The following is a 25,465-nucleotide window of genomic DNA, read 5'->3' on the forward strand; positions in this document are numbered from 1 at the left end:
AGGAAGCTTACCTGTGTCCGAGAAGTTGAGTTTTTTGATGCCTTGGACATATGGGTTTCCACAGGCCGGTTCATACTGTACCTGGTATCAACAGAAGACTGTGAAAACACTGCCCCGCCCTTTAACACTGACTTGCTTCTAACTCAGCAAGATAGCGTGTTAACTTTTATCCTGAGACATTAAAATGCATCCAGAAATGTGCCAGGAGTACAGAATGTACCTAAGTGGGGAGCAACCACTCCGATTTCATGGCTTCCCAAAGAAAAACACCTTTGAAGTCAGGTGGAAATGGCTCTTCTCGCAAAATAATGTAGATTACAGGGAAAAAACGTGAACAGTGCGTGAAAGGCCATGCTGTTCTGGATCTCCACGGCCACAGAGGTTTTGGCTGTGCTCTTCCGTTGCTATTTAAAATGATTTCTTTTTGAACCTGTTGAGTTTCCTTACGTTTGGGCATCTTGGGGGCCCTTGGAAAATGTCAGGGCTCTGCATTCATTGTATCTGGGGGGAAATTATCTCACTTGTCAGCAGGGGTTTTCATAGGGGAAGTCAAGCTGGTCTTATAAATGAAGTGACCTCCCTCAGACTTGAATTCACTCAGGGAGGGAGGATTTGCTTACATGTTGCTTCCCAGTTTCAGGACTCGGTCTCCATACAGTTCAAAAGAACCTTCCTTTGGTGCTGTGACGTACTTCCCACCGTGCTTGAATTGTACCTTCTTCACTTCTTTGCCTTTGTTGTTGAACATCCTACAATACAAAGCATGACATGAGGGGATGCCCTCCAAGCTCGGGCAGTCCTGGAGGCTCCTTTATTCTCTGTACTGAGGGACACAAAGGAACTCATGCACTCCTTTGAGATAAAGATGCTGGTTGAGGTAACAATAATAATATTTACCAAGGACATGTTATGTGCCAGGTGCTGTGTAAGCACTTCAGAGCGTTATTATCTCATTCGCCCTCACAGCAGCCATTTCATAGATGAGGAAGTGAGTCCTGAAAAACTGGGTGGTTGGCCTCAAATGTCTGCTAAGTGGCATAGCTGGGATGAGAACCTGACCTTCTAACTGCTGTGCTTTACTGCAGGAAGGGAGGCACCGGCACACTCTGTGTGGTGGCCCACGTGTCGGTTTCCTGGCACCCCAAACACTGGTCTGACGATTACTGTTGAGAATTCACCTGATGAGTCCGGGAACCTCAGTTCCCCATGGAACAGGCCCGGACACCGGCAACACGAAGCGACCATTGGAATTCTGAACTTTGTCCTTCAGAAATATGGATACCTGGGAAAAAATACACTGCTTGTCATTTTTCTTGGTATGTATTCCTAAATATAAGCATTCTGAGGATGGAAAGTGTGTAATAGGTGGGGGGTGTTGGCTAGTGAGCTCCTAACCACAAGAAAGTCTCCGCATAACTAGCCGTACGGAGTTACAGTGTTGCTGCACACAGACCTCCTTCTGGGCCGCACAGCAAGTCTCCCAGGTGGGCCGTATTACCCCCGTTTTAAAGATGAGGAAGCTGAGGTTCCCAGAGTGAGGGACTTGCCCAAGGAGAACAGTAAGGAGGAGGAATTGGCAGCTCAGAGGCTGAGACACTTCCTCCAGGCCAGCCAGCTCAGAAGGGGCAGAGTTGAGGATTCAACCTTGTGTTTCTCAGTCTGGAGCCCAAGCTTTTGGCCATGTGCTAGACCGGTGGGAAGGGCCCGGAGCAGGCGGATCAGGTGGGCCTTAGAGTCTGAAGGTCTCTTATGCAACTGCAAATACCGTGTTAGGCTGATTTCTACTTCCTGGTTTGCATTTTTTTTTTTTAAGTAATCTCTACGTTCAACGTGGGGCTCAAGCTCACAACCCTGAGATCAAGAGTCACATGCTCTACCGACTGAACCAGCCAGACGCCCCCTGGTTTGCATACTTTGTGTCAGATTAAGTTCCATAAAGGTTGTAGTAGTTCATCAGTTTTATTGGATCTTGTCTTCTTCATCTGTAAAGCGAGACACATTTGAGGATCCCTTCAAACTCTAAACCTCTACAAGATTATATTCGTATTATCATCAAAAATACACATCTGTTGTGTGCAAAGCAGTGAAAATGCAAATCGGTAAGAATGTGTAAGATGGTGGCTTGGCATGCCAATGTTAGACTGTCTAGGCTCGTGCCCCACCTGGGCCATTCTTTGGCTCTGAGTTTTGGGCAAGTTTTACAACTTTCTGTGTATCAGTTTTCTGTGTGGCAAACTGGGGATAATAATAGCATCTATTCATCAGGTAAGTGTTACTTGTTAAATCAGATAATGAAAAAGCACTTATCGCTGAGTCTGACACATAGTAGGTACTTGATACATGGTAGCTAATACTTCTAGGATTAAAGTCCATCTGGACACAGGCCCCAGACATAAAATGGCAACAGGGGCCAGTATACATGCTGGATGGTATATGCATAGTAGCCCACTGTGGAGAATGACCAGAGGCATGGGGGTGGGCAGGCCTAAGCGTGGGTTTGGAGCTGGGCCTAGAAGAAGGTGGGTGTGAAGCAGAGATGGAGGGGCACCTGCATGGCTCAGTCAGTTAGGCATCTGACTTTTGATTTTGGCTCAGGTGACAATCTCATGGTTTGTGGGGATCCAGCCCCACATCTGTCAGTGCAGAGCCTTTTGGGATTCTCTCTCTCTCCCTCTCTCTCAGCACCCCCTTTCCCACCTACCCCCACTCTGCTTGCATGAGCTCTTTTCAAACTAAATAAATAAATAAACATTTTTTTAAAAAGCAGCAGAGGTGGGAGGGTATGTGGCATGTTTTAGGGGGAGTGTGTAAACTGGTTTTGTTGGAGGGTTTGGCTGGAAGACCTTTAAGGACTTTTTAACCTTAAGATTCTGTGACTGGGGCACCTGGGTGGCTCAGTCGGTTAAGCATCCGACTTCGGCCCAGGTCATGATCTTGCGGTTCATGAGTTCGAGCCCCACATCGGCTCTCTGCTGACAGTTCCGAGCCTGGAGCCTGCTTCAGATTCTGGAACCAAGAGATGCAAATACAAGTGTGGAGAAAGAAAATTTGGAGAGAGAAGTGGGAATATATGCTTGTGCTAGACCCTTTGTGAGCCCAATTCTAACGAGGTTGACTATGTCATAGCAGGTCTGGAACGTATACACTTCAGTCCAGTGTGTGGTTGTGTCTGATCCGACAGCCTGCCCTTGGCTGGACGGGACCGTTGGGTCTGTCTGCTTGCCCAGCGCCTCTGCTGGCCCTCGGCTGTTAAGTGTGGCTCCCCCTACCCCGCCCAAGTGATCTCATCTCCTCCCAGTGTTCACCCCTGTGCTGATGGCGCCCAGATCTCAAGCTGCCACTTAGTCTCCTTCCCCGGGCACTTGTTGCATCTGTCTCCTTGCCTATCAGACGTGTCTGCCTACAGGTTCCATGGGATGTGCTGGAAACACACCCTGCCCAGAACAGGGTCATCGTTTGTCTTCCCAAACCTGATTCTCCTCTGGCGTTTCCAGTTGTGGTGAATCTGTGGCTGGGCCGCTGCAGGTGCCTCCTACCCGGCCTCCTTGCCTCTCCCTCACCTGGCTGTGATCCATCCTCCATTCTGCTGGGAAGGCTCTTCTTCTTCTTCTTTTTTTAAGTTTATTTATTAATTTTTGAGAGACGGAGAGAGAGAGAGATACAGAGAGAGAGAGAGGCAGAGAATCCCAAGCAGGCTCCACACTCTCAGTGCAGAGCCCAATGTGGGGCTTGAACTCACGAACCGTGAGATCATGACCTGAGCTGAAATCAAGAGTCAGATGCTTAACCAACTGAGCCATCCAGGCGTCCCTGAAGAGACTCTTCTAAACTTATAGAAGGCTGTGTTCTTTTCCTGTTTTAGTGGCTCTCTGCTGCCTGCCAGATAATGTCCAGTTGGCCCCTGTTCTTCTCGGTAGCCATGTTCCTCCTTGTTTTTTTAAATATTTATTTTTGAGAGAAAGAGAGAGAGAGAGAGAGAGTGAGAGAGCGAGCGCATGAGCAGGGGAGGGGCAGAGACAGAAACACACACAGAATCTGAAGCAGGCTCCAGGCTCAGAGCTGTCAGCACAGAGCCTGACATGGGGCTCGAACACACAAAGTGCAAGATCGTGACCTGAGCTGAAGTCAGATGCTCACCCGACTGAGCCACCCAGGTGCCCCGCCATGTTCCTCCTTGAATCCTATGTTCTTGCCACACCCAAACACTTGCAGCCTTCTACCGCCTCTGCAGCACCAAATACACCGAATGGTTATGTGCCTCATGCCTTTACTGAGGTGGTGTCCTCCACTTAACCCCTCCCCTATTTTCCCATGGGCCTGGTGAGAACCCACTTTCTAAAAAAGATATCAGATCCTCTATGAAGATTTTTCTTTCTATCTTTCTACATAAGTAATCTCTACATCCGACGTGGGGCTTGAACTCACAACCCCGAGATCAAGAGTCACGTGCTCCAGCGACTGAGCCAGCCAGGTGCCCCAACTTTTCTGATTCTCTGAGGCAGGCAGAACTGACCACCCCCTCCTCGGTGTCCTCTCTCTTTATGCTCTTCTACTTTAAAACCAAATATCTGGAAGGCACCCAGTACATTGCCCCCTCTCGAATGAGTTTCCTAGGGAAAGGGGATATGAGGCTCACAGGGCTGTGGGGCTGGAGTGCTGGACGGGGCGTGCCCCTGAGCACTCGCGTTCCCCAGGACGGTGGCCCGACTCTGCTGGCCGGGAGGAGACCCACCCAGGGATGTGAGTGCCCCGGGAACATGGGTGAGCGACTCGGCAGTGTTTCAGTGAGTGACAAGTGCAGGGCCTTGCACGGTGTTGGCCTTACTGGTCTGGCCTCACTAGGGGAAGGCCAAGTTCGTGAGGATAGGAGAATAATGATCTGAAAGCAAGGGGGAAGGTGGCAGAATGCTGACCATGCTTTTTACACCCTACCTGTGGCTGAGGGAGGTTGACCAGCCTCTACCGAGAGGCCTGAAGACTTCGAATGCCATCTCTGTGACTTAGACATTCAACTGCTTATTTGACTTTGCTACTCAGATGCCTAATAGGCAAATCAAACTTAGATAAAATTAATTAATTTTTCTAACCAGATATACTTCCTTCAGTCTTTCCCCCTCTCAGTGAATGGCAACAGCAGCTGCCCAGGCCAAAAATGTAGTCATTCTTTATTCCTCTTTCTCTCCCTCCCCACATCCAATTTCTCAGTAAGTTTTACTTATTCCTGCCCAGAAGGGACAGAAGACTTCTCACTAACTCCACTGGTGGCATCTACCATGAACTGTCATTTCCTTCCTCCCTCCCTCCCTTCCCTCCTTCCTTCCTTCCAAGATTTTATTTTTAAGTAATCTCTACACCCAATGTGGGGCTCGAACTTAAAACCGTGAGATAGAGTCACATATTCCACTGACTGAGCCAGCCAAGCGCCCCTAAATATTTATTTATTTTTGAGAGAGAGAGAGAGAGAGAGCGAGAGAGTGAGAGCGAGCATGAGAGGCAGAGAGAGAGGGAGACAGAAGATCCAAAGCGGGATCTGAGCTGTCAGCAGAGAGCCTGATATGGGGCTCGAACCCATGAACCATGAGATCATGACCTGAGCCGAAGCACTTAACTGGATGAGCCACCCAGGTGCCCCCCTACCTAGATTTCTACAATAGTGTCCTACCTCCTACCTTGTCCCATACAGTTCACCTTCCAGAACACAAATCAGGTCATGTTATTGTTCACCTTAGGATGCCTGAAATGTTTTCCTTACTCTTAAAATAGACTCCTCAGTAGGGCATAAAGCTAAGTCAACTGGTAGGTACCAGTTTAGTTATAACTGGAGTCTGTTCTGATGAGTCAGTGCCCATGACACACAGCTTGTTAACTGTATCACTCCTGCCTACATAGGCTTCACTCACACTGGCTTTCTCTCTGTCCAAGAAATACATCATGCTTTTTCCATCTCAGGACCTTTGAACTTACTGTCCCTCCAGTTTAGATGCATGTCTCTGAGATCTCAACACGTCTGTCCTCAGAAAGGCTGCCCATGACTTGACTCTAACTCTATCATCTAAGGATGTGCTGTTCAGTACAGTAGCTACTAGTCAAGTGTGGCTATTAAAATTAAATAAAAAATTCAGTCTCTTGGGGCGCCTGGGTGGCTTAGTCGGTTAAGCGTCCGACTTTCGCTTAGGTCATGATCTCGCGGTTCGTGGGTTCGAGCCCCGCGTCGGGCTCTGTGCTGACTGCCAGCTCAGAGCCTGGAGCCTGTTTCAGTCTGTGACTCCCTCTGTCTCTGACCCTCCCCTGCTCACGCTGTCTCTCTCTCTCTCTCGTAGAAATAAATAAAACATGAAAAAAAAAATTCAGTTTCTTGGGGTGCCTGGGTGGCTCAGTCGGTTAAGTGTCTGACTTTGGCTCAGGTCATGAATTCGCGTTTTGTGAGATCGAGCCCGCCTTGGGCTCTGTGCTGACAGCCCAGAGCCTGGATCCTGTTTCAGATTCTGTGCCTCCCTCTCTCTCTCTGCCCTTCCCCTGATGGCACTCTGTCTCTCTCTTTCTCAAAAATAAATAAAGATTTAAAAAATTAAAAAAAATTCAGTTTCTCAGTCACACTGTCACACTGGCCATATTTTAAGTGCTCCATAGCTATATGTGGCTAGTGGCTATCACGTTAGACAGCACAGATATAGAACATCTCCATCATGACAGAAAGTGCCGTGAGACAGTGCTGGTCTACGGGACATCCCATCCTAGTTGCCCTCTATAACTTTACCTTATCTTGTCATCTTCCTAAAAGTTATCAGAACCAGAACATGACTTACTTGTCCTCCCTGTCTCTTCCTACTAGTGTAGAACCTCCCCAAGGCAGGGCCTTGGTCTCGTTCACCCACGTATCTCTCATACATGCATCTCTCACCCATGTGTCTCTCAACCATGTATCTCTCACCCATGTGTCTCTCACCCATGCATCTCAAACACTGAGTGAGGAGAGTATAGAGTAGGCACTCAGTAAACATGTGTTGGACTGACTAGTTTTACAGAAGGAAATGTTTCCAAGGGCAGCGGATCCTTGAGGGGAGGTATAGGGAACATTCTGTGAAGAGGCAAAGATGGAATGTTTCCCAACAGCCGAAATAATGGGAAGAACACAAGGAAGGGCCACGAGGGAAGGAAATGGGAACGGGAATGAGAGTCTGGTTAAGGCTGGGTGACCCGAGGAGACTGCCTTTGAGGAGGTAACTCTGGAAGGTTCTGGAGGGCTGAGGGGTTGGGAATTGGGACGGTTGTAAAGAACTGCTCAGGATTTCAAGTGGAATTGGTCTTCAGGCAGTCTCTGGCTGGGCTGAGTGCAGGTCAGGGCCTTGAGCACATGAAGGCAGCTTCCGGTTGTTTCTTGAGACCATAGAAAGCTTTGGATACCAGGAGGAGGAGTTTTGTTTTCCCTTTGGTTAAACAATGAGCAACGGAGTGTTAGATCAGAGCTGTGTTTTCTTGATTTCTTGATCAAATCTAAAGACTATCAAGACTGTTTCGGAAGCAGAGAAGATCTGTATAGGCAATCAGACATTGCGGCTGAGCAGAAATACCATTAAAGAGCAGCCTCAGAAAACCAGCCGAGTGTTACGGAGCAGTGGCTGAATACTGTCAGGATATGTGATTCCTATTTTTCTTCATGGACATTTAGACGTTTCACTGCCTGCCTCCTTGGCAATTAAAGCTTAATATATTTTGTGGTTTAATATGTTTTAATGATTTTGTTTAATGACTTATTATTAGGAGTGTCTTCATTATAATGAATTTTATGTCGTCAGAATTGAGAAGTCAATATGGCTGCTTATATCACTACAAGCCATAAAAGAATGTCCACACAGGCACAGTCTTGATAAGGATATGATGTAGGGTTTTCAATATTTTAAAGCAATACAAAACTTAATCTTATTTGTACTCTCATAGTACTTTTAAATTTTAATCGATGACTATTAAAGATCTTAATTTACATTGGTGCTATTATTACTCCATCTATAGCAAATAAAATGATTCATGAGGGTTAAAAATGAAATTGGCCTCTGAGTTGAAATCTGTCTTCTCCAGTCCATGGAGAACACGTTTCCTCTGGTGAAGGAACAGACCATATTTTAAGGAGATAAATAAGGGGACTGTGAAAGAATGGCAATATCGCTGTCTTCCTTGGTCCATTTAAAAACTGCGGAGATTGGGGTGCCTGGGTGTCTCAGTAGGTTAAGCATCTGACTTCGGCTCAGGTCATGATCTCACAGCTCATGGGTTCGAGCCCCACGTTGGGCTCTGTGCTGATAGCTCACAGCCTGTAGCCTGCTTCTGATTCTGTGTCTCCTTCTTTCTGCCCTTCTCCCACTCGCAATCTCTCTCTCAAAAGAGAGATAAACATATATAAACATAAAAAAACAAACAAAAAACAACAACTGCTGAGATTTGTTACTGTGAAGTGTATCATCACATGCTGAGCACTGAGGACATCACTGCCTGACCACGTGGTGCTCTGTTTCCCTAGGACAGTAGGGGCAGGGTGCCCCTGGGGCCACCCATCCACTCACCCGGATGTGCAGGTCCTGGAAGAAGGTGAGGAGTGTCTGCCGGATCAGCTGGAACTCCCCCGCAGAGAGACCCCCGTAGGTCTGCCGGAGGCAAAGCAGAAAGAAGCACTTCACTTCCAGAAGTGAGGCAGGACTCGCAGGCAGGCAGAGCTAGGCAGGCACTCAGGGGCTGGAGCCAGAGCCAGAGCTGTGGGGATGGGGGGGTGGGGGGGAGGGGCAGCAGGAGAGCCAGCCCGGCTCACTCCCCAGGGGGAGGGATCCCCAAGACCTTCACTTCTCCCCTTCAGATTTAGCAGGACATCCACCGTCAACTCCCTTCCAGAGGGGTCAGGGGGAAATGGCTGTGTTCTGTGTCATTGCTTTCCCAGCCTTGAAGGCAACAGTGGGAGGGCATAAAATGGGAATGCCTATTATATGATCTTTTAGTCTGGCTTTAGATACTTGTAGATTTTTAGAATTTTGGGGAGAGTGGCAGGCTTTGCCATCCCTCATCCTGTTCTGTCTGTCGTAGAATCTGGCTGTTCTTTTTTTTTTTTTTTTAAGATGTTTACTTTATTTATATTTTGAGAGAGACAGAAGGGGAGGAGGGGCAGAGAGAGAGAGAGAGAGAGGGAGAGAGAATCCCAAGCAGGCTCTGCATTGTCGGCACAGAGCCCTGATGACGTGAGGCTCGAACCCACAGCAGTGAGATCATGACCTGAGCCGAAATCAAGAGTCGGACACTTAACCGACTGAGCCAGGTGCCCTGGAACCCGACTGTTCTTAACAGTGGAGAGGAGAACAAGAATGGGGCTGAGGGATGACAAACTGGTGGTGACCTCTTACCTCAGTCAGCTGCCGGAAAGTCTCCTCCACTTGATGCAGGATGGTTGGGGAGTCTTGGATGAATCCCTTGATGGCATCTAAATGATTGAAAGTGACGAGCAGCACATCCTTGGGGCGGGGGCACAGCAACACTTGGTGTTTGAAAGCCATAGTCATCAGGTCATAGAGCTGGACAGAATAAAGAGGATCAGAGAAGTACACGTCCGCACCTCCACACAATCGTTCGGACAAGCATGTACTGAAAACCTCGGCATATCATACAGCTCAGGTGACTGTGTCAGTTATCGCTCAAACCAAGGTGCTTTTGAGAGTCAAAGGGGATATATTGATAATTAGGCCAGAACAGCAGGAATAAACCAGGGCATTCCTGAGAAACCAGGATTTCTGGGCAGCTGATGTGCGTTGCTGATGGAACATGTTTGGGACGGTGTTGGCAGCCACGGGGCCCTTGGCTTGGTGCCGGCCTCCGAGAGCGAAGCCCAAAAGCCAGCCCTCGACCTCTGCAGCCGACATGTCGGATGGTCCTGGCCACGTCCCTCCGCCTCTCTGAGCCTGAGCTTTCTCATGTGAAAAAAATACTGATTTCCTGTCGTTGCGGAACCGCTGAGAGGAGGCAGGGACATTGGATGTGCGCAGGTGACAAGCGTGAGGTCCTGCAACCATGGCGAGTGGTTTTGAACGCTGAACAGAATGGGATGACATATCAGCAAGCCCACGTGTGGTCTGACCGTCCATGCGCGGGGAGAGGCGAGACACGGGTGAGGACCAAGGTGGTCACGATGGGGTTTGTGGGAGCAGAAGGCTGTGGTCATGGGTTCACACCGACTGAGGGAGGGGAAGGCATTCTAGTTGAGGGCAACAGCATGCGGGAGGGCCTGGAGGCAGCAAGGAGTATGCTGTTTCCTGGGAGAAGGAGGAGAACGGCCTAATCAGAGAGGGGAATTTGTGTTGGGGTTGGTAGGAAGCAAAGCTGGAGAAGTACGGCAAGATCAGAATGTTAAAGGTTTCAGAAAGGCAGGCAAAAGTATGTATTTATTTTTAATTTTTTTTTAATGTTTATTTTTGAGAGACAGACAGAGCACAAGCAGGGGGGGAGAAGAGAGAGAGAGGGGGAGAAACAGAATCCCAAGCAGGCTCTAGGCTCTGCGCTGTCAGCACAGAGCCCAACGCGGGGCTCAAACTCACGAACCACGAGATCATGACCTGAGCTGAAGTCGGACACTTAGCTGACTGAGCCATCCATGCGCCCCAAGACAGGCAAAATAATTTAGACTAGACGTGGTGGGGCTTAGAGGGCTACTAAGGTTTTCTGAGCTGTCATGATAGAAGTAGTGGTTAAGCCAGATTAGCAAGTCTGGCAATGATGAGCTGAGCCAGAGTAGAAGGGAGACCGGGGTTGGGAGATTAGCTGGCACTTGGCTCCTGCTAGGTGGGGAGCACCTTCTAGGGACTACAAGAATGAAACGCACTGGGCTCAGTCCATTATGCTGGGCATCGGACTTTGGCTCAGGTCATGATCTTGTGGTTCATGGGTTCAAGCCCAGCAATCGGCTCCATGCTGACAGTGCAGAGCCTGCTTCAGATTCTCCCTCTCTCTCTGCCTCTCCCTGGCTCACACTTTCTCTTTCTCTCAAATTAAATAAATACAAACTTAAAAAAAAAAGCATGAAAGAAACTTCGTGGAGTAATCCAGATGTAAGGGCTGGTATAAAGATGGTGGGTGTGGAAAAGGCAGGGAAAGAAGCACACGTGATTCTTGAAAGGAGAAGCTGTCACCTATGGCGACTACCCAACTAGGTTTGGGGAAAAAGATAAGGGCTGTCTGAAATGACCACAGCGGTTTCCATCTAGTGCCCAGGAGAAGGCCGGTGCTGACGGTGGCAGGGCAGTCTGGGGGATGTGGGGCAGAAGGAACCAGTCTGGGAGAGAGGCTACGGGCATGTTCGAGGCAGGATGGAGACTACACGCTATGACCATCTGGTGTGGTGCTGGGCACGCTCACATACATCACCTAGTGTGCTCCTATTCAATCTTCAAGCAGACTCCATGATGTAGGTGTTAGCCCAAGTTTAAAAAGGAAGAGACTTGACTAATTTTACATAGCTGGCAGTTAAGTGGCAGGGTGAGGTTTGAACTTAGGATGGTCAGATCCTAGAACCTTCTACATAACCCCATTTCTTCAACACGCTGCTAAAGATTTCATTTATTTTTTTATTATTAAAAAAATTTTTTTAAAAATTTCTGAGAGAGAGACAGCATGAGCAGGGGAGGGTCAGAGAGAGAGGGAGATACAGAATCCAAAACAGGTTCCAGGCTCTGAGCTAGCTGCCAGCACAGAGCCCAACGTGGGGCTCGAACTCACAAACTGTGAGATCATGACCTGAGCTGAAGTTGGACGCTTAACCGACTGAGTCACCCAGGCACCTCTAAAGATTCCATTTAGAAAGCGGCATGCCACAGGAACAGCCTGGTGTGTGTGTACGTGGGTGGAAACATAAAATACCGAAGATAGAGATTTGAGACTCTGTCATCATTACCAGAAACAAAGCACCTGCTGTGGATAGGACACCATGCAAGGAATAAAGGATAAAGACAGGTATAAGATGAAGAAGTGAAAGTTAAGATTATTCAGTAAATTGAGTCTCATAGCTTGTAACTGGTAAAGCTAAATACTTGAATCCAGGTTAAAAGACTTTTTAAATTTATTTACTCTTGAGAGAGAGAGAGTGCATGCATGTGAGTGGGGGAGGGGCAGAGAAAGAGGGAGAGGGAGAGGGAGAGGGAGAGGGAGAAGGAGAGAAAATGCCAAGCAGGCTCTGAGCTGTCAGTGCAGAGCTTGACACAGGGCTCGATCCCACGAATTGTGAGATTGTGACCTGAGCCAAAATCAAGAGTTAGACGCTTAACCCATTGAGCCACCCAGGTGCCCCAAGAATCTAGGTTTTTTTGATTCTAAATTCTGTGTGCTTTCTCTATAGAAGCCTAAACCTTCTTAAAGGCAGAAGAGTGAGCGGAGCAGAGGAGATGATTAACACTGATTGAACATCTATTATGTGCCGGGCCTAGCTGTGCTATGTTTTCTCATTGAATCCTCCCTGAACTGAAACAAAAGAGCTATTATGATCCCCCTTTTATAGATGAGAAACCGGAGGTCCAGTGAGAAAAGGAACTTTCCAGAAGTAAGTGAGAGGGGGTAAGGGCACAGTTAACGGCAATCTGTCTCCCTGAGGTTTCCAGGTGCCAGCATTAAGCAAGCACTGATTTTGCTCACTTGGCACTCACTGTCAGCCGTCAGGATTTAAAAAAATTCACATAATAGAGAAACTAAATAAAAATACATTATTTAAAAATTGTTATCATTATTGCTATTACTAAAAATAACTTAAGTCCATATTTCATTCAGATCTCATCAGTTTCCCCGCATGGCCCCATGTTACATTTAGTCATCGAATCCCTTAGGCCTCTCTTAGCTGTGACAGTTTCTTGGTTTTGGTGGCCTTGCGAGCTTTGAGTCCTGGTTAGGTACTTTATAACACGACCTGCAAACGTCGTCTGTGTTTTGCTCACGATTAGACTGGAATTGTGGGTGTTTGGGAGGAAGAGCGCAGAGCTAGAGCGCTATCCTCATTGCACCCTATCNGTAACACGACCTGCAAATGTCGTCTGTCTGTTTTGCTCACGATTAGACTGGAATTGTGGGTGTTTGGGAGGAAGAGCGCAGAGCTAGAGCGCTATCCTCATTGCACCCTATCGGGGTACATACTACCAGCATGTCTTATCACTGTTGATGTTGACCTTGATCGTCCTGGTGGAGGGAGTGTTTGTCATTCCTCCACTGTAAGTTAGCTGTTCTCCCCTCTTCTACACTGGCCTCTTTGGAAGGAAGTCGCTGAGTGCCGCCGGCACACAGGGAGTGGGGATTATACTTCCTTTCTTGATGGCAGAGCGAGCTCAGAACAGGAGAGTCTTCTGAATAGGAGATTTGCCTATTCACCGCCATTTATTTACTTGAAATTATCATTCAATTATCATTAAAAATCAGAGTGCCCCAACAATTTGTTTCCCAAAGGAATAGATCTGTTCGTGTTCTTTTTTTTTTAATTTTTTTTTTTATGTTTTATTTATTTCTAGGAGAGAGAGAGACAGCGTGAGCAGGGGAGGGTCAGAGAGAGAGGGAGTCACAGACCGAAAGAGGCTCCAGGCTCTGAGCTGGCAGTCAGCACAGAGCCCGACGCGGGGCTTGAACCCACGAACCGCGAGATCATGACCTAAGTGAAAGTCGGACACTTAACCAACTAAGCCACCCAGGCACCCCGATCTGTTCGTGTTCTAAGTAAAGACTGAGCAGTGTTGAATTTGCTTTAAAAAATGTCCGGTTTCTTCATCGCAGAGCTTAGATTTGTTAGGAATGAAGCAGAATTAAAGTGTTTAGGGTTGGGCACTGACTGGTGTTGGGTTGAGGTGTGTGTTCCTAGTGTTCCTAAATATGGGCATGGACGCCAGCCCCCTCCTTGGGCAGGTGGAAGGACACGCATATCAGAGGGGCTGGGATGGATGACTTGAGGTCCTTTCCGACTCCAAAACTCAATACCAATACCTGATACTTGTGAGTGCCTTTGTTGTTGTTGTTGTTGTTGTTNCGTGTTCTAAGTAAAGACTGAGCGGTGTTGAATTTGCTTCAAAAAATGTCCGGTTTCTTCATCGCAGAGCTTAGATTTGTTAGGAATGAAGCAGAATTAAAGTGTTTAGGGTTGGGCACTGACTGGTGTTGGGTTGAGGTGTGTGTTCCTAGTGTTCCTAAATATGGGCATGGACGCCAGCCCCCTCCTTGGGCAGGTGGAAGGACACGCATATCAGAGGGGCTGGGATGGATGACTTGAGGTCCTTTCCGACTCCAAAACTCAATACCAATACCTGATACTTGTGAGTGCCTTTGTTGTTGTTGTTGTTGTTGTTGTTTTGGCAAGGCACCATTGCATACCTCATCTCCTCTGACCCAGTCTGTGCTCATCCACAAAAGGTACAAGAGATGCCACCAAGGGGACAGAGGCCGCAGTCTGCTCTCACCTTATCCATGCTGGCCTGGTTCAGCCTCATAATGGAGGCATGAGCCAGGCGGTCGTAGACGGTCCTCAGGGCCTTCTTGGAGTAGAGCTCCTGGGGTTTGAACAGTTCCTCCATAAACTTTTGGTTGAACATGGTGGAGATGATGTCATTCAGAACTGTGGAGACGAGAGAGAATACAGCTGAGCAAGGTGCTGGAGGAAGGTCTATTTGGGAAATGCTCTCTTTGTGGAGTGGACCGCAGGGGCCGGGTCTACGCCGAGCTGGGCGTGCTGGTGTGCTGGTGAGATGTGCTCCCTCGGCAGAAACCACACAGGTGTCCCGGCAGAGAGCAGGGTCAGGGTGCCTTATGAGCCCGTCCCAGAGCAAACATAAATGTGACAATGTGTAAATGTGTTGTGCTTTGGTGGCTATAAGCCACGTTTATACAGGCATTATCTCACTTGATGGGGGAAATGTTTCTTCTTTCTTTAAAGAAGATTCCTATGAACATTTTCCTATGAACATTCCTATGAACCTTAAAATGAGAGGCAACATTGCTCTTTTTGTTTGTTTGGTTAACTAATCTGTAATGTTTTTACTTAAAATGAAATTTCATAAAAATGGGACCAATAATGGTAATTGACTCTGTTTAAAGAAAAAATATCTTATGAAAATAGACAAGTCTACCCACTGGTTAGAGATTTCTAATGGTTCTACAAGATATGTACTTCATGTGCCATTTTAGAATGCCTTAATTTCTTCATTTGATCTATAATATTTTTAAAAATTTTAACGTTTTTATTTATTTTTGAAAGAGAGAGAGAGTATGAGCAGGGGAGGGGCAGAGAGAGAGGGAGACACAGAATCTGAAGCAGGCTCCAGCACAGAGCCCCATATGGGGCTCGAACTCATGAACTGTGAGATCATGACCTGAGCCAAAGTCAGACGCTCAACCTAGTGAGCCACCCAGCTGCGCCTGGTCTATAGTATTGATATTACATTGTGGTGGTATGTCCCAGTGTTGTTCAAATGGAAAGGTCCCATCTGGTAAGAATAAAAGTCCTGAGGCATGTGCAAACCAAGTGTCTCTAAATCAAGTTGTTCATTCACTCATTCAATGAACTATTCTGTGCCACTTAAATAACATTAGTTGAGAGCTAAGAAAACCATTGGGTACAAGAAATAGAAAGAGGTATGTATGAACACAGATTATTCTTAATGAAGCCAGATATATGCTGACCTCAGGGTAAGAGTATATGAATGCAGAGAATATACATTCATAGCAATTAAAACTTGCAAGAAAACTGATTATTTAGAATAATTATACAAAATCAATAACTAAACATGAGTGATTATCGCTGATGGATACAAATGCCCCTTTCTCTTGCCACACAGAGGTCACACCAGGTGACTCATTGTGACCATGTATTTTAGAGACTGAAGGCAAGGTATTTCATTCAGGTCATGGTTTCAGGCACCCTCTCTCCTTTTAAGTCATGGATAGAAGTACCCTGAGTGCTCAGGCCAGCACTGAGAAGCATCCGGGCGCCTGGCTGGCTCAGTTGGTGGAGCAGTGACTCTTGGTCTTGGGGATGTGAGTTCGAGGCCACATTGGGTGTAGACATGACTTAAAAAAAATAAAAGCATCTCAAAGAGCATTTTCGGGGGAAAGGGCAGCTGGGGGCTGGTTGTATTTAAATCTTTTTAAAAAGTGTTTATTTATTTATTTTTAAGAGAGAGAGCGTGAGCAGGGAAGAGGAGTAGAGAGAGAGGGAGACAGAGGATCTGAAGCAGGCTCTGCGCTGACAGCAGAGAGCCTGACGTGGGAGATGAATTCATGAACTGTGAGATCATGACCTGAGCCAAAGTCAGACACTAAACCAGGCACCCCAAAGTTGTACTTAAATCTTAAAATGGAAGGGCTATGGGGAGAGAGAGAGCAGAGAGCCTCCCCCGACCCCACCCGCATTTTGATGGAAAAGAACTAAATGACTGTGGCTCCTTGCAGAAGTGTTGAACTCACACTTGACCTTTGGACTTCCCTCTAGGCTCTATCTTCTTTGTGAGGAAGAACTCCATTGCCAATATATGGTAGGGTAGGCGTCACCTCTGAGGATTGGAGCCCATTGCCCCACGCCCGGAATGTGCGCTAACATTTTCCCAGTGTGGACAGCCTGGGGACATTCAAACTGTTCTGGGTTTGCTTCCTGAACGGACTTTTGTCTTTGGCCCAAACAAGCAAGGGCCTGTAAGAAACTGGGTTTCCTAACCTTTTTCTTACCATAGCCTAGATCAAGTGCAGAATTTGCAAGGAAATAGGTACACATGAAAAGCCACCCAGAAGCCCTCGAAAGAAAGAATTTGAAGACTTTTCCGGATTCGTGTAGGGCAAGGAGGAGTGCCAAAGAGGTAGAATTCCAGTTGAAGAATCACATCAGCTCTGATTATGCCAGCGCTTACAGTAGCTGCCATTCACTGGGGTGCTGAGTCGTTTCTCTAGGGTCTTTGCATCCCCTAGCAGGGTCTTGGAAAATCGTTTAGACCCAAATACATCAGTTCTAAAAGAAAGAAAATTGCAGGGTGATTGCTAGTCACTCTGGCAAAGTAAAAGGCAACATGAAGCCTTTCCGTCTGGGAAGGGAATAGGCTATAAATCACCACGGCTCCTTGCACCAGAACAACCAGAAAGTTTGCCTGTCATTGGGAGTACAGCACGCCCTGGCCCCGTGGGCAGAGCGGGGAACACAAATGCCCCCACAGAAGAAATGGCAATTTTATGATTGGGCTCCGGCACCCAGGGCTCTCGCCTCTCAAATTTAAGCCTTTAAAAAAAAGAATATGGGGGCACAGATTAACAGGCTTCTATCTCACAATGTGCTTTACCTAGCACTTGGTTGAGGTGGGGCTAAATCTGTACCAGACAGGAGATAAACACCAGGGCAGCACGAGGAACGGAAGACTGTCCTTGCCCTAGAGAAGCAGTCCGTGCCGTATTTAAGTTAAACTCGAGACACAGTTTTAAGCAGACCTGTCAGTCTGCCTTGGTGTGAGCCTTCTGCACTCACACGAGCTTTGCGTGATGTCACGAGGCAGGAATGAGCTAGGGGCCAGGCGGCAGCCTGTAGGGACTAAGGGCAGCGACGGAAGTAATTTTTCACAGGTGCGTCAGAAGGGTTAGTAGCTGAGTTCTTTTTTTTTTTTTAAATATTTTATTTATTTCTAGGAGAGAGAGAGAGAGAGAGAGCGTGAGCAGGGGAGGGTCAGAGAGAGAGAGAGAGACAGACTCTGAAACAGGCTCCAGGCTCTGAGCTGGCAGTCAGCACAGAGCCCGATGTGGGGCTCGAACCCACGAACCGCGAGATCATGACCCAAGCGAAAGTCGGATGCTTAACCGACTAAGCCACCCAGGCGCCCCTAGTAGCTGAGTTCTTAACGTAGCAGGCTACTTGTCCCGGGTACTGATTACAAAGTCAGGTTCTGCTCATTGTTTTAAAAATGCCTAAGTTAAAATAAATTCCAGTGATTCTATTACGTATACTCACAGCCTTCAAAATCCACACGTCTCACCTGAGATTCTACCATGTCTCAAGAGGTGGGCCAAAAATTGCTCAAGAGAAGTGGTAAAATACAATAAAAGCGTACCAAGCACTTCAGCTGCGTTTTTCTTTGAGCCTTGGCCTGATGAAATAATTCTCTTGATGAAAGCAACTGGGGTTTTTTTTTTTTTTAATGCTTACTTATTTTTGAGACAGAGACAGAATTTGAGCAGGGAAGGGGCAGAGAGAGGGAGACACAGAATCCGAAGCAGGCTCCAGGCTCTGAGCTGTCAGCACAGAGCCCGGGGGGACCATGAGATCATGACCTGAGCCCGAGTCGGATGCTTAACCTACTGAGCCACCCAGGCAACCCTGAAAACAACTGGGTTTTTTACCAACTACCTCGGATCTACATTTTAATTGTCATTGGGAACAGGCAATTTGGAACTAAGGGTAAAAGGGAGAAGTTACTACTTCCGGATGGCTACCATTTTTGAATCCTTACTACATTCCAGGCACTGGGCTTAGAACTTTCCATGCATTATCTCATTTAAACCCTGAGACAATTCTGAATTACTCTCCTTATTCTATCACGGAGGACCACTGAGTGTTAGAGAGGTTAAAGTCCAAGGTCACATAGCTGGGGGTGGAAGTGAAATGAGGATGGGTGTTTGATTTTACAGCCCTTAAATATTACATATGTCGTCTCCTCGGCATACTTGGTATGGTGACAGCATTTAAAATACTGAGGATGATGGCTGATGGCATGCATACACTGCGCCCAAATGTCAAGTGATGGAGGGAACTTGTGACATTTAAAGGTGGGAAAGGCTAAGGTTTTATTCTGGGGAGCCGGCCAAATTTTCAGGTTTGCTGCCGGTTGTGGGTGAAGGGGAAACTGAAGGTCTGGCACGATCAGGCCCCAGTGCACGCATGCTGCAGCCCACGGTTCGGGCAGCCATGCAGCCACATGCTTCCATGTCCCCCGTTGCTCAGTAGAGATCTCTGTGTGCCAAGGGGAACGGCTCGGGGAGGAGCACTGAGGTGGAAGCACAGTTCTCTGGCTGCATGATACGGTCACAGAACGGTGTTAAGGACTACCAGCTAGGACAGCCTCCCCAGACGTGTGGCTTCTGTTCTGGCGGTCCCTGCCGGACTCGGCACTGATGGAACGAGACAAACACCTCAGGTGCCATAGGGGCCTTTGGCCAAAGTTTGCTTGGTTCTCGTTTCATGTGCTGTATTTATTTAAGTAAGAGATTCTGCCATATAACCACTGTCTTGGCTAAGGAGAAACTCACGCCTGTGTTTTCCCTTAGGAATGTTTCAAGTGGTCCCGCAGTAAAGCCCAATGATATGGGACTAAGTGAACCTGTGGATGCAGACTGAACGCATGCAGCCCAGAGATAGCATACCTCGTTTTCTGTCCACCTCTGTCCATTCATCTACATGAAGCATATAAAAAGAAAACACCAGTTCATGAAGCAAGAACATTCTTTTCAAGGAGGCTTTAAAAATACCAATTCCAATGACCTGGCCTAGGGAAGTTTATTTTGCACGTGGGCAGTAATGTCTAATGCAGATACTCTACCTTCCATTTGAAACCTTGGAAAGGATGCTGGGTTAATAACAAGTTCCAAAAGGGCCCTGGAGAGGCTATGTCTTCTAGAGGGAGGCCTCGTGGGAGAGGAAACCCAGAGGAAACACCCTGGGGTGGATCTCAAAAGGCCCAAGGAGTCATTTTCTCTAATGCTATGAGAATACACATCATTCAAAGGCTTTTACAAACACTAATTTTCATGAGGAGGAATCCCAAAAACAGGTAGGGAGAGGATTTTCTTTTTCTACAACTTGATTTTTTTTTTTTATTAAGGTAAGAGTTCCCTTTCCAGAGTGCAGATGGAACTGTTCCAGAATAGAAAAGTTGAAAGGTGAACTAAAAGGAAAAAAGTGTCCATTTGTTTCTGATTTACTTTTTACACACAGATGCATGACTTCCATGTAAAAAAAGGGGAGTAATGAGGGGGCCACTGTAAAGAAAGCGCCTGAGGACAGAGGCTGCTGGGGACATGCCAAGAGGAAACCAAATGAGGAGAAAGGTACTTGGCTGGAGACTCTTTGCAGGCTGAGACCGGGCTCTACCATTTACTAGCTATGTAACTTCAAGCAATTTATTGAGCCTCAGTTTCTGCATCTGTAAAATGGGGATCATAACTACATCAACCTCACAGGGTTGCTGTGGGGTAGAAATGGATAACACTCACTGAGCATTTAGCCGGCTTCTCTCCTGGCTCTGCTTTCTGAACCGCACAATTTTGGACACCACCCGTAAAGGATGAAACATGGCTTTTTGCTTTCCTTAATTTTGGGGGGGAGGGAGATTTCAATGTAGAACTCCAGTACCACCCCCTCTAAGCAGGGCTCTACATGCACCCACATCTTATTTTATTTATTTTTTGCATCCACGTTTTAAAAAACGTTTTGTAATTAATGGTCTCTTTTGGAAACATTTGCACTAGGTTGTTTCAGAGGTGATTTCTGCCTTCAATATTCAGCACCAACAGCACTTAAGAAACCAGTTTGAGAGCACAGCCAGGGCCATGCCCTAACTGGTGGCAAAAGGTTCCCACTGCGAGGTTAGACTCCTCTGGGAAAAGTCACCATCTTTTCCCCACAAGTCACAGGCTTTTGGGGAGAAAACATTGGGGAAGCAGCACCAAGAACCTGGTCTGCTTAGAGCAGATACCGGTTCCTTTGGCATAATGTCCACATCTTCTGTATTTTGGTGGCATTTATTTTACAGGCAGTCTTGCCTGATGAGTTCGTGGGCATTCAGAGGGGTGGTGCTGCAAGGGGCTCGTTCCTCTAAGGGACAGTGGCTCCCTGCTGCTGGCAAAGTGGAGCTGGGCAAAAGCCATGTTCTGGGTACGGGCACTCCTGCAGGCAATGACACTCAGCTCCAGCAGAGGTCGCTCTAGTGCTGCGCTCGCCTTGTCCCAGTCCTGAGGATTCGGGGAAGGTAAAAACCATGTCCTGTCTTTCCGTTATTTTTCCAGGTGACTTGGTTGCGACAATTTCACTTTAGTTACATTTTGAGTGGGAGGAAGGCTCAAGGTTATCCAGAGCCACCTGCCAAATTGGAACTAGAAAAATAAAAACAGGATCCCACCCCCATTTGGTTGTTTAGTAAGTACTACACTGTGATCTGCTTGCCCTGAAAAAAAAATCACTTACTGTCTCTCTGTCTCAGTTTCCCCTTCTGTAAAATGAGGAATGTACACAGAATGTAATAGGGTCTTATTTATGAGTATTTTTTAAAGAGGACAGGAGTGAGGCAAAGGCAGCTTTTATTATTCTTGCTATTGCTTAAAACATGGGACGACATTCATATGCAACACTTAAAAATTGCCCCAGAGAGAGGGCACTTCCTTTCTGTTGAATGCTAAACCAGAGGCTGTGCTGTGGCGAAAAACTGCAATATACGCGCGGGCCTTGTGGGAGCGGGACGGCCTCCAGGAGACCAATTAGTCCTGTAAGATAATGAAAACACCTAGAAGAAATATGATTTCCATTCACGGCATCATTGAGGATTTGTTTACCGTGTCTGGTGTTTTATAGGCCTCAGCGCGCCAGTAATTGTCACAGCGGCTCCTGCAGCTACGCCAACTCTCAGTGGTGGGATCGAGGGGGGGTTTCTCAGCTTTTTGAATGCTCCACCCTGTTTTGTCACTGTCTTCTTTAAGTCCCCATGAGCCAGCTACTCTCTGTCGTTTCTTTCATAAAATCAGTGGGCACATTGGAGGCTGTTTTCAAAGCTCTCCCTCTCTTCCCCACCTCCCATCCTCCTACCCCCAAAGATTCTGATACAGCTCCGCACCCCACATAGGGAAGCAGTTGAAGACAAAGTCATTAAGAGTATGAGTGCTGGAGCCCGATGGCCTGAGCTCAAATCCTTTACTCTTCCTCTTCCTGGCTATGTAACCCTGGGCAAATTAACTCTAACTTCCCCAACTGTAAAAAAGGGATAGTATTACCTAAATGATAGTATAGTTGTGGGGATTAATAAGGTCTTCAGAGAAGTCCTTGGTACACAGTAAGTGCTTAGTAAATGTTTATTGTTGTTAGGAAGATATAGCCCCCAGCCACCACCCCCCTCCCCCCTCCCCACAGAGGAGACTGATCCAAAGCCCCGCCTCTGGTGAATGCACTGATATCTGACACTCACCCCGACTGTGGAAGGAAGGAACCAGTAAGTCAATGTGAATGGCTAAAGATGGCCGAAACTCCCTAAAGCTGCATTTAGCCAACCCAGAAGGACTACAGCTCCTGAAAACAAAGGAAACCAGACCCTTCGGATTCACAGGGTCTTGCCCAGACCCTCTCTTGAAAGCCAGCACCTGCCCCTCGTTGTGCAAAATAGGTTGACTACCTGATCTCATTCAATTCCTACAACTTTGCTGTCAGTATGTATGATGCCCACTTTACGGAAAAGGAAACGGGCTTATCGAGGTTACACTCCAAGATCATACAACTGGTTCCAGGGCAAGGCCGGAGTTGGAACCCAACTGTATGATCCCGGTGAGTATGCTTTGAACCGCTACTTTATGCTGTCTTCCAAGATGCACACCGCCGGGGCAAGAACTACCTGTCAGCTCACTTGTGCCATTAAAGGCCCAGTGAAATCACAGAATATACATGCCAAGGAAAACAGAACCCTCTTGAGGAAGAAATGGCAGTGTCATATAAAAGAGCCAATTTAGATCATCAGTTCAACAAACATTGACCGAACACCAGTTTACTCTGCCCTTTAGGCACTATGCCAGGTGAGGAATAAGGCCGTCACGTGTGGGGAAGACACCCAAAGACAGTTTCAGTGGAACGTGGCCAGTGATAGGGCAGGGGAAGCGTGCATGGAGTGCTATGGAGTATGCTCAGACTCTGTCCCCCATCTTCCTGAAAGGGATGATTCTTAAGCTGAAAATGCAGGACGGAAAGGGAACTATTAGCACAGCAATGGCAGGTCTGGGGTAGAATGGGGATGACTAGCATGGACATATGAATGCGCATGCTTTAAACGTAGACCTATTATTAAGATACACAGCAGGAGGCAGGCAGTGGTGGAAGGGAGGGCTGCAGAGGTGGAGAGAGATCGGGTCAGCAAGGGCCCTGAAATGTCCTGCCAAAGACTTGGTCTCCATTCAAGCAGCAGTGGAAAGCTGACAAAGGGTTTTAAGTAGCGGGGAGTATGGGCAGATTTGCATTTTAGAAAGCTCACAGGCGGCCGTGTGCAGAATGAATGGAGGGGGCATGCTGCAGGGAGCTCTTTTTATCTCTTCGTGCATGGATTTGGATTCAATCACGCAGACACAACAGTGAATATCTGAATATGTACGCTTAACATCCGAATATGCACATTTCAGATCAATTGAGCGTACAGACTGTTGGAGAGAATACTTTTTTTTTTTTTTTTTATCTTGGGGCATGTCAGTTACCTTTATATCAACTTTTCTTTCTCTACCTGGAAATATTTATTTCTTTCGTACTTAAACCCAGGAAACTTGGTGAAAGTGGATGTTGGTTGAGGGGAAGGAAAAGAGGGAGAGGATAAGGGTGGCAGAGAGTTCTGGGTGGTCGTTTCTCTGGAGAGTAGATGTGGTGTATATGGGTGGCAGATTCTGCATTTTAGAAACTCTCATATAATTATTTCCAGAACTGCCTTCTCTTTCAATAATTGTGAAGAGAATAACTTAAAACTCACTTATGTTTTCTTACTTATCTGTTATTTCAGAATTCTACCTTTCTAGAAATAGCTTCTGAAATGAGCAAGACTGGCCTCCAGCTTGTGCAGGAGGGCACTACACAGACGACTGGAGAAGCCACACCTCGTTGGGGTGGGGGAAGAGGATGCTTGGACTGGCAAAGGGTGTATCGCCAGCTGGTGGGCGGCTGGGACTCCTACATTTGGAAGGGACCGTTTGTCAGGAGAGATTGGGAAATCGTCTCTCCAATTTGAGGAGGGAGGAAATTGGAGGTGAGGGTGTCAGGTCCCCTAATAATATACCTCATCGCGGGTATTCAATCCTTCTGCTGCGAAAAAATCTTCTTCGAGAATTTGACTCCTGGAGGAGCTCTGACCTGATGGGGCTGTGGCGTTGTGAGAAAGGTCCCTGGCTATAGGAACGTGGGGTGCGGCCGTGTTGGTCAGCCTGCAGGGGGGCCTGGCTGCGGGGCGTGGGGCTGGCTGCGCGGGCCTGGCGCCTCTCACCTTTGCGGGCCTTGTCTCCCGGGATGTTCTGGGCCCGCAGCCGCTGGTCCAGGATGTAAAGCATCTCCCCGCCCAAGTTCAAGAAGAGCAGCGGTAGCGTCCGCACCGACATGGTGCCAGATGCCACAGTGGGGCAAGTGCCGAGACCCGGGGCTGGGTAGCGCGAGGCCTGGATGCCCGGCCGCCGCGTCCCCTTGCTTGGTCGTCAGGGCAACGCGGCGGCTGTCCGGGAAAGCCAATCAGCGTGCTCCTTGTTGGGAGGCGGTCGAGGCGGACGCTCATTGGGCCGGCGGCTGGCGCCTCCGGGGTGGATTGGGCCTCTCGGTTCGAGCGCTGGGTGAGTTCCCAGCTGGGGTGGCAGAGCTACCCCTGCCGGAGGACGCGGGAAGCCCGCGCGGGACTTCGGAGTGGGCAGCCGGACCTGGGCTGGGGTCCTGGCTCCGCGAGGCTGGCCTTCCCCGTCCGTGTCGTTCAGGGGTCACCCGCCTCACAGGGTTGCAGGGAGGAATCCCCGAGATCGTGCAAAATGCCACGAAAGCCCTCAGTTATCTTTTGGGTGGGCGAAGGCCCAGAAGACCTTAATTAGCGTTTCTGCCCTAAAAGCGACTTTGAATTGAAGCCCCCCTCTGGCTTCGTGCCGCGAGAAGCAAACCAGGCGTTTGTCCGCTCCGGGAGGAAGGGTGCTGGGGCTTCTCTGAAGCTCCCTCTTTTTTTTTTATTTTTTTNCTCCCTCTTTAAATGCGGTTGAGCAGTTGACTCCTGTGCAGGTATCCGCTTTGAGGGCAGCGACCGTACTTCACTTGCGTCGTGAGGTCCAGCACCACCTTCCTGTTACCTCCTGTACGTTTGTACTTCGATGAGCAACCATTTCTGTAAATTTCAATACTTCTAAAACCTACGAATCCACTTTCCCACCAGCCGCTCAGACTTGAAATCTGAGCCTTGGCCAACAACTCTGGTCTCCTCGGGTCCTATTATCAGCCACCACTTCTGCTTTTACCTCCCAAATCTTTCTCCCATTTAGCTCTTCATTTCTTTTTCTGCCTGCATTAGTGTGTGTTTTCTCTCCACGCGCACTGGCTGCTAGGCAAAATTTCAGCAGTTGCCATTTTCAACCCAACGCATCCCTTCTGTGCTTCCCAACTGTTTGCCAGATCAGTCTAAATGCCTGGTATGGCATTCAAGACTCTCCACTCTGACTACCTACCTTTCTAGAGACGTCTTCTGCACTCCCC

At 47.8% G+C, this 25,465-nt stretch overlaps 1 protein-coding gene and 1 long non-coding RNA gene across 3 annotated transcripts in view; one reads left to right on the top strand and one right to left on the bottom strand.

Moving 5' to 3' along the window:
- Window positions 1-1,953, top strand: part of LOC144222604 (uncharacterized) — a 13,969-nt gene extending 12,016 nt beyond the window's left edge. Inside the window, exons 2-3 of the long non-coding RNA XR_013332441.1 lie at window positions 1,086-1,316; window positions 1,814-1,953. This is a non-coding gene — a long non-coding RNA (uncharacterized LOC144222604). The remainder of the gene's footprint in view (window positions 1-1,085; window positions 1,317-1,813) is intronic.
- Window positions 1-24,433, bottom strand: part of OSCP1 (organic solute carrier partner 1) — a 27,840-nt gene extending 3,407 nt beyond the window's left edge. The window contains exons 1-8 of one of the 2 annotated variants that reach the window (XM_077753123.1): window positions 24,231-24,433; window positions 19,381-19,410; window positions 14,451-14,605; window positions 9,384-9,551; window positions 8,559-8,639; window positions 1,179-1,282; window positions 621-749; window positions 12-81 (exon numbers count right to left, since the gene is read on the bottom strand). In XM_077753123.1, the coding sequence (XP_077609249.1) occupies window positions 12-81; window positions 621-749; window positions 1,179-1,282; window positions 8,559-8,639; window positions 9,384-9,551; window positions 14,451-14,605; window positions 19,381-19,410; window positions 24,231-24,342 (849 nt within the window). In that variant the 5' untranslated portion in view covers window positions 24,343-24,433. The remainder of the gene's footprint in view (window positions 1-11; window positions 82-620; window positions 750-1,178; window positions 1,283-8,558; window positions 8,640-9,383; window positions 9,552-14,450; window positions 14,606-19,380; window positions 19,411-24,230) is intronic. The other variant, XM_077753124.1, reaches the window with a different exon arrangement.
- Between the last annotated feature and the right edge of the window lie 1,032 nt (window positions 24,434-25,465).

The sequence above is a fragment of the Crocuta crocuta genome, unplaced genomic scaffold (genome assembly GCF_008692635.1).
Source record: "Crocuta crocuta isolate KB4526 unplaced genomic scaffold, BGI_CrCroc_1.0 scaffold303, whole genome shotgun sequence".
Classification (NCBI taxonomy): Eukaryota; Metazoa; Chordata; class Mammalia; order Carnivora; family Hyaenidae; genus Crocuta; species Crocuta crocuta.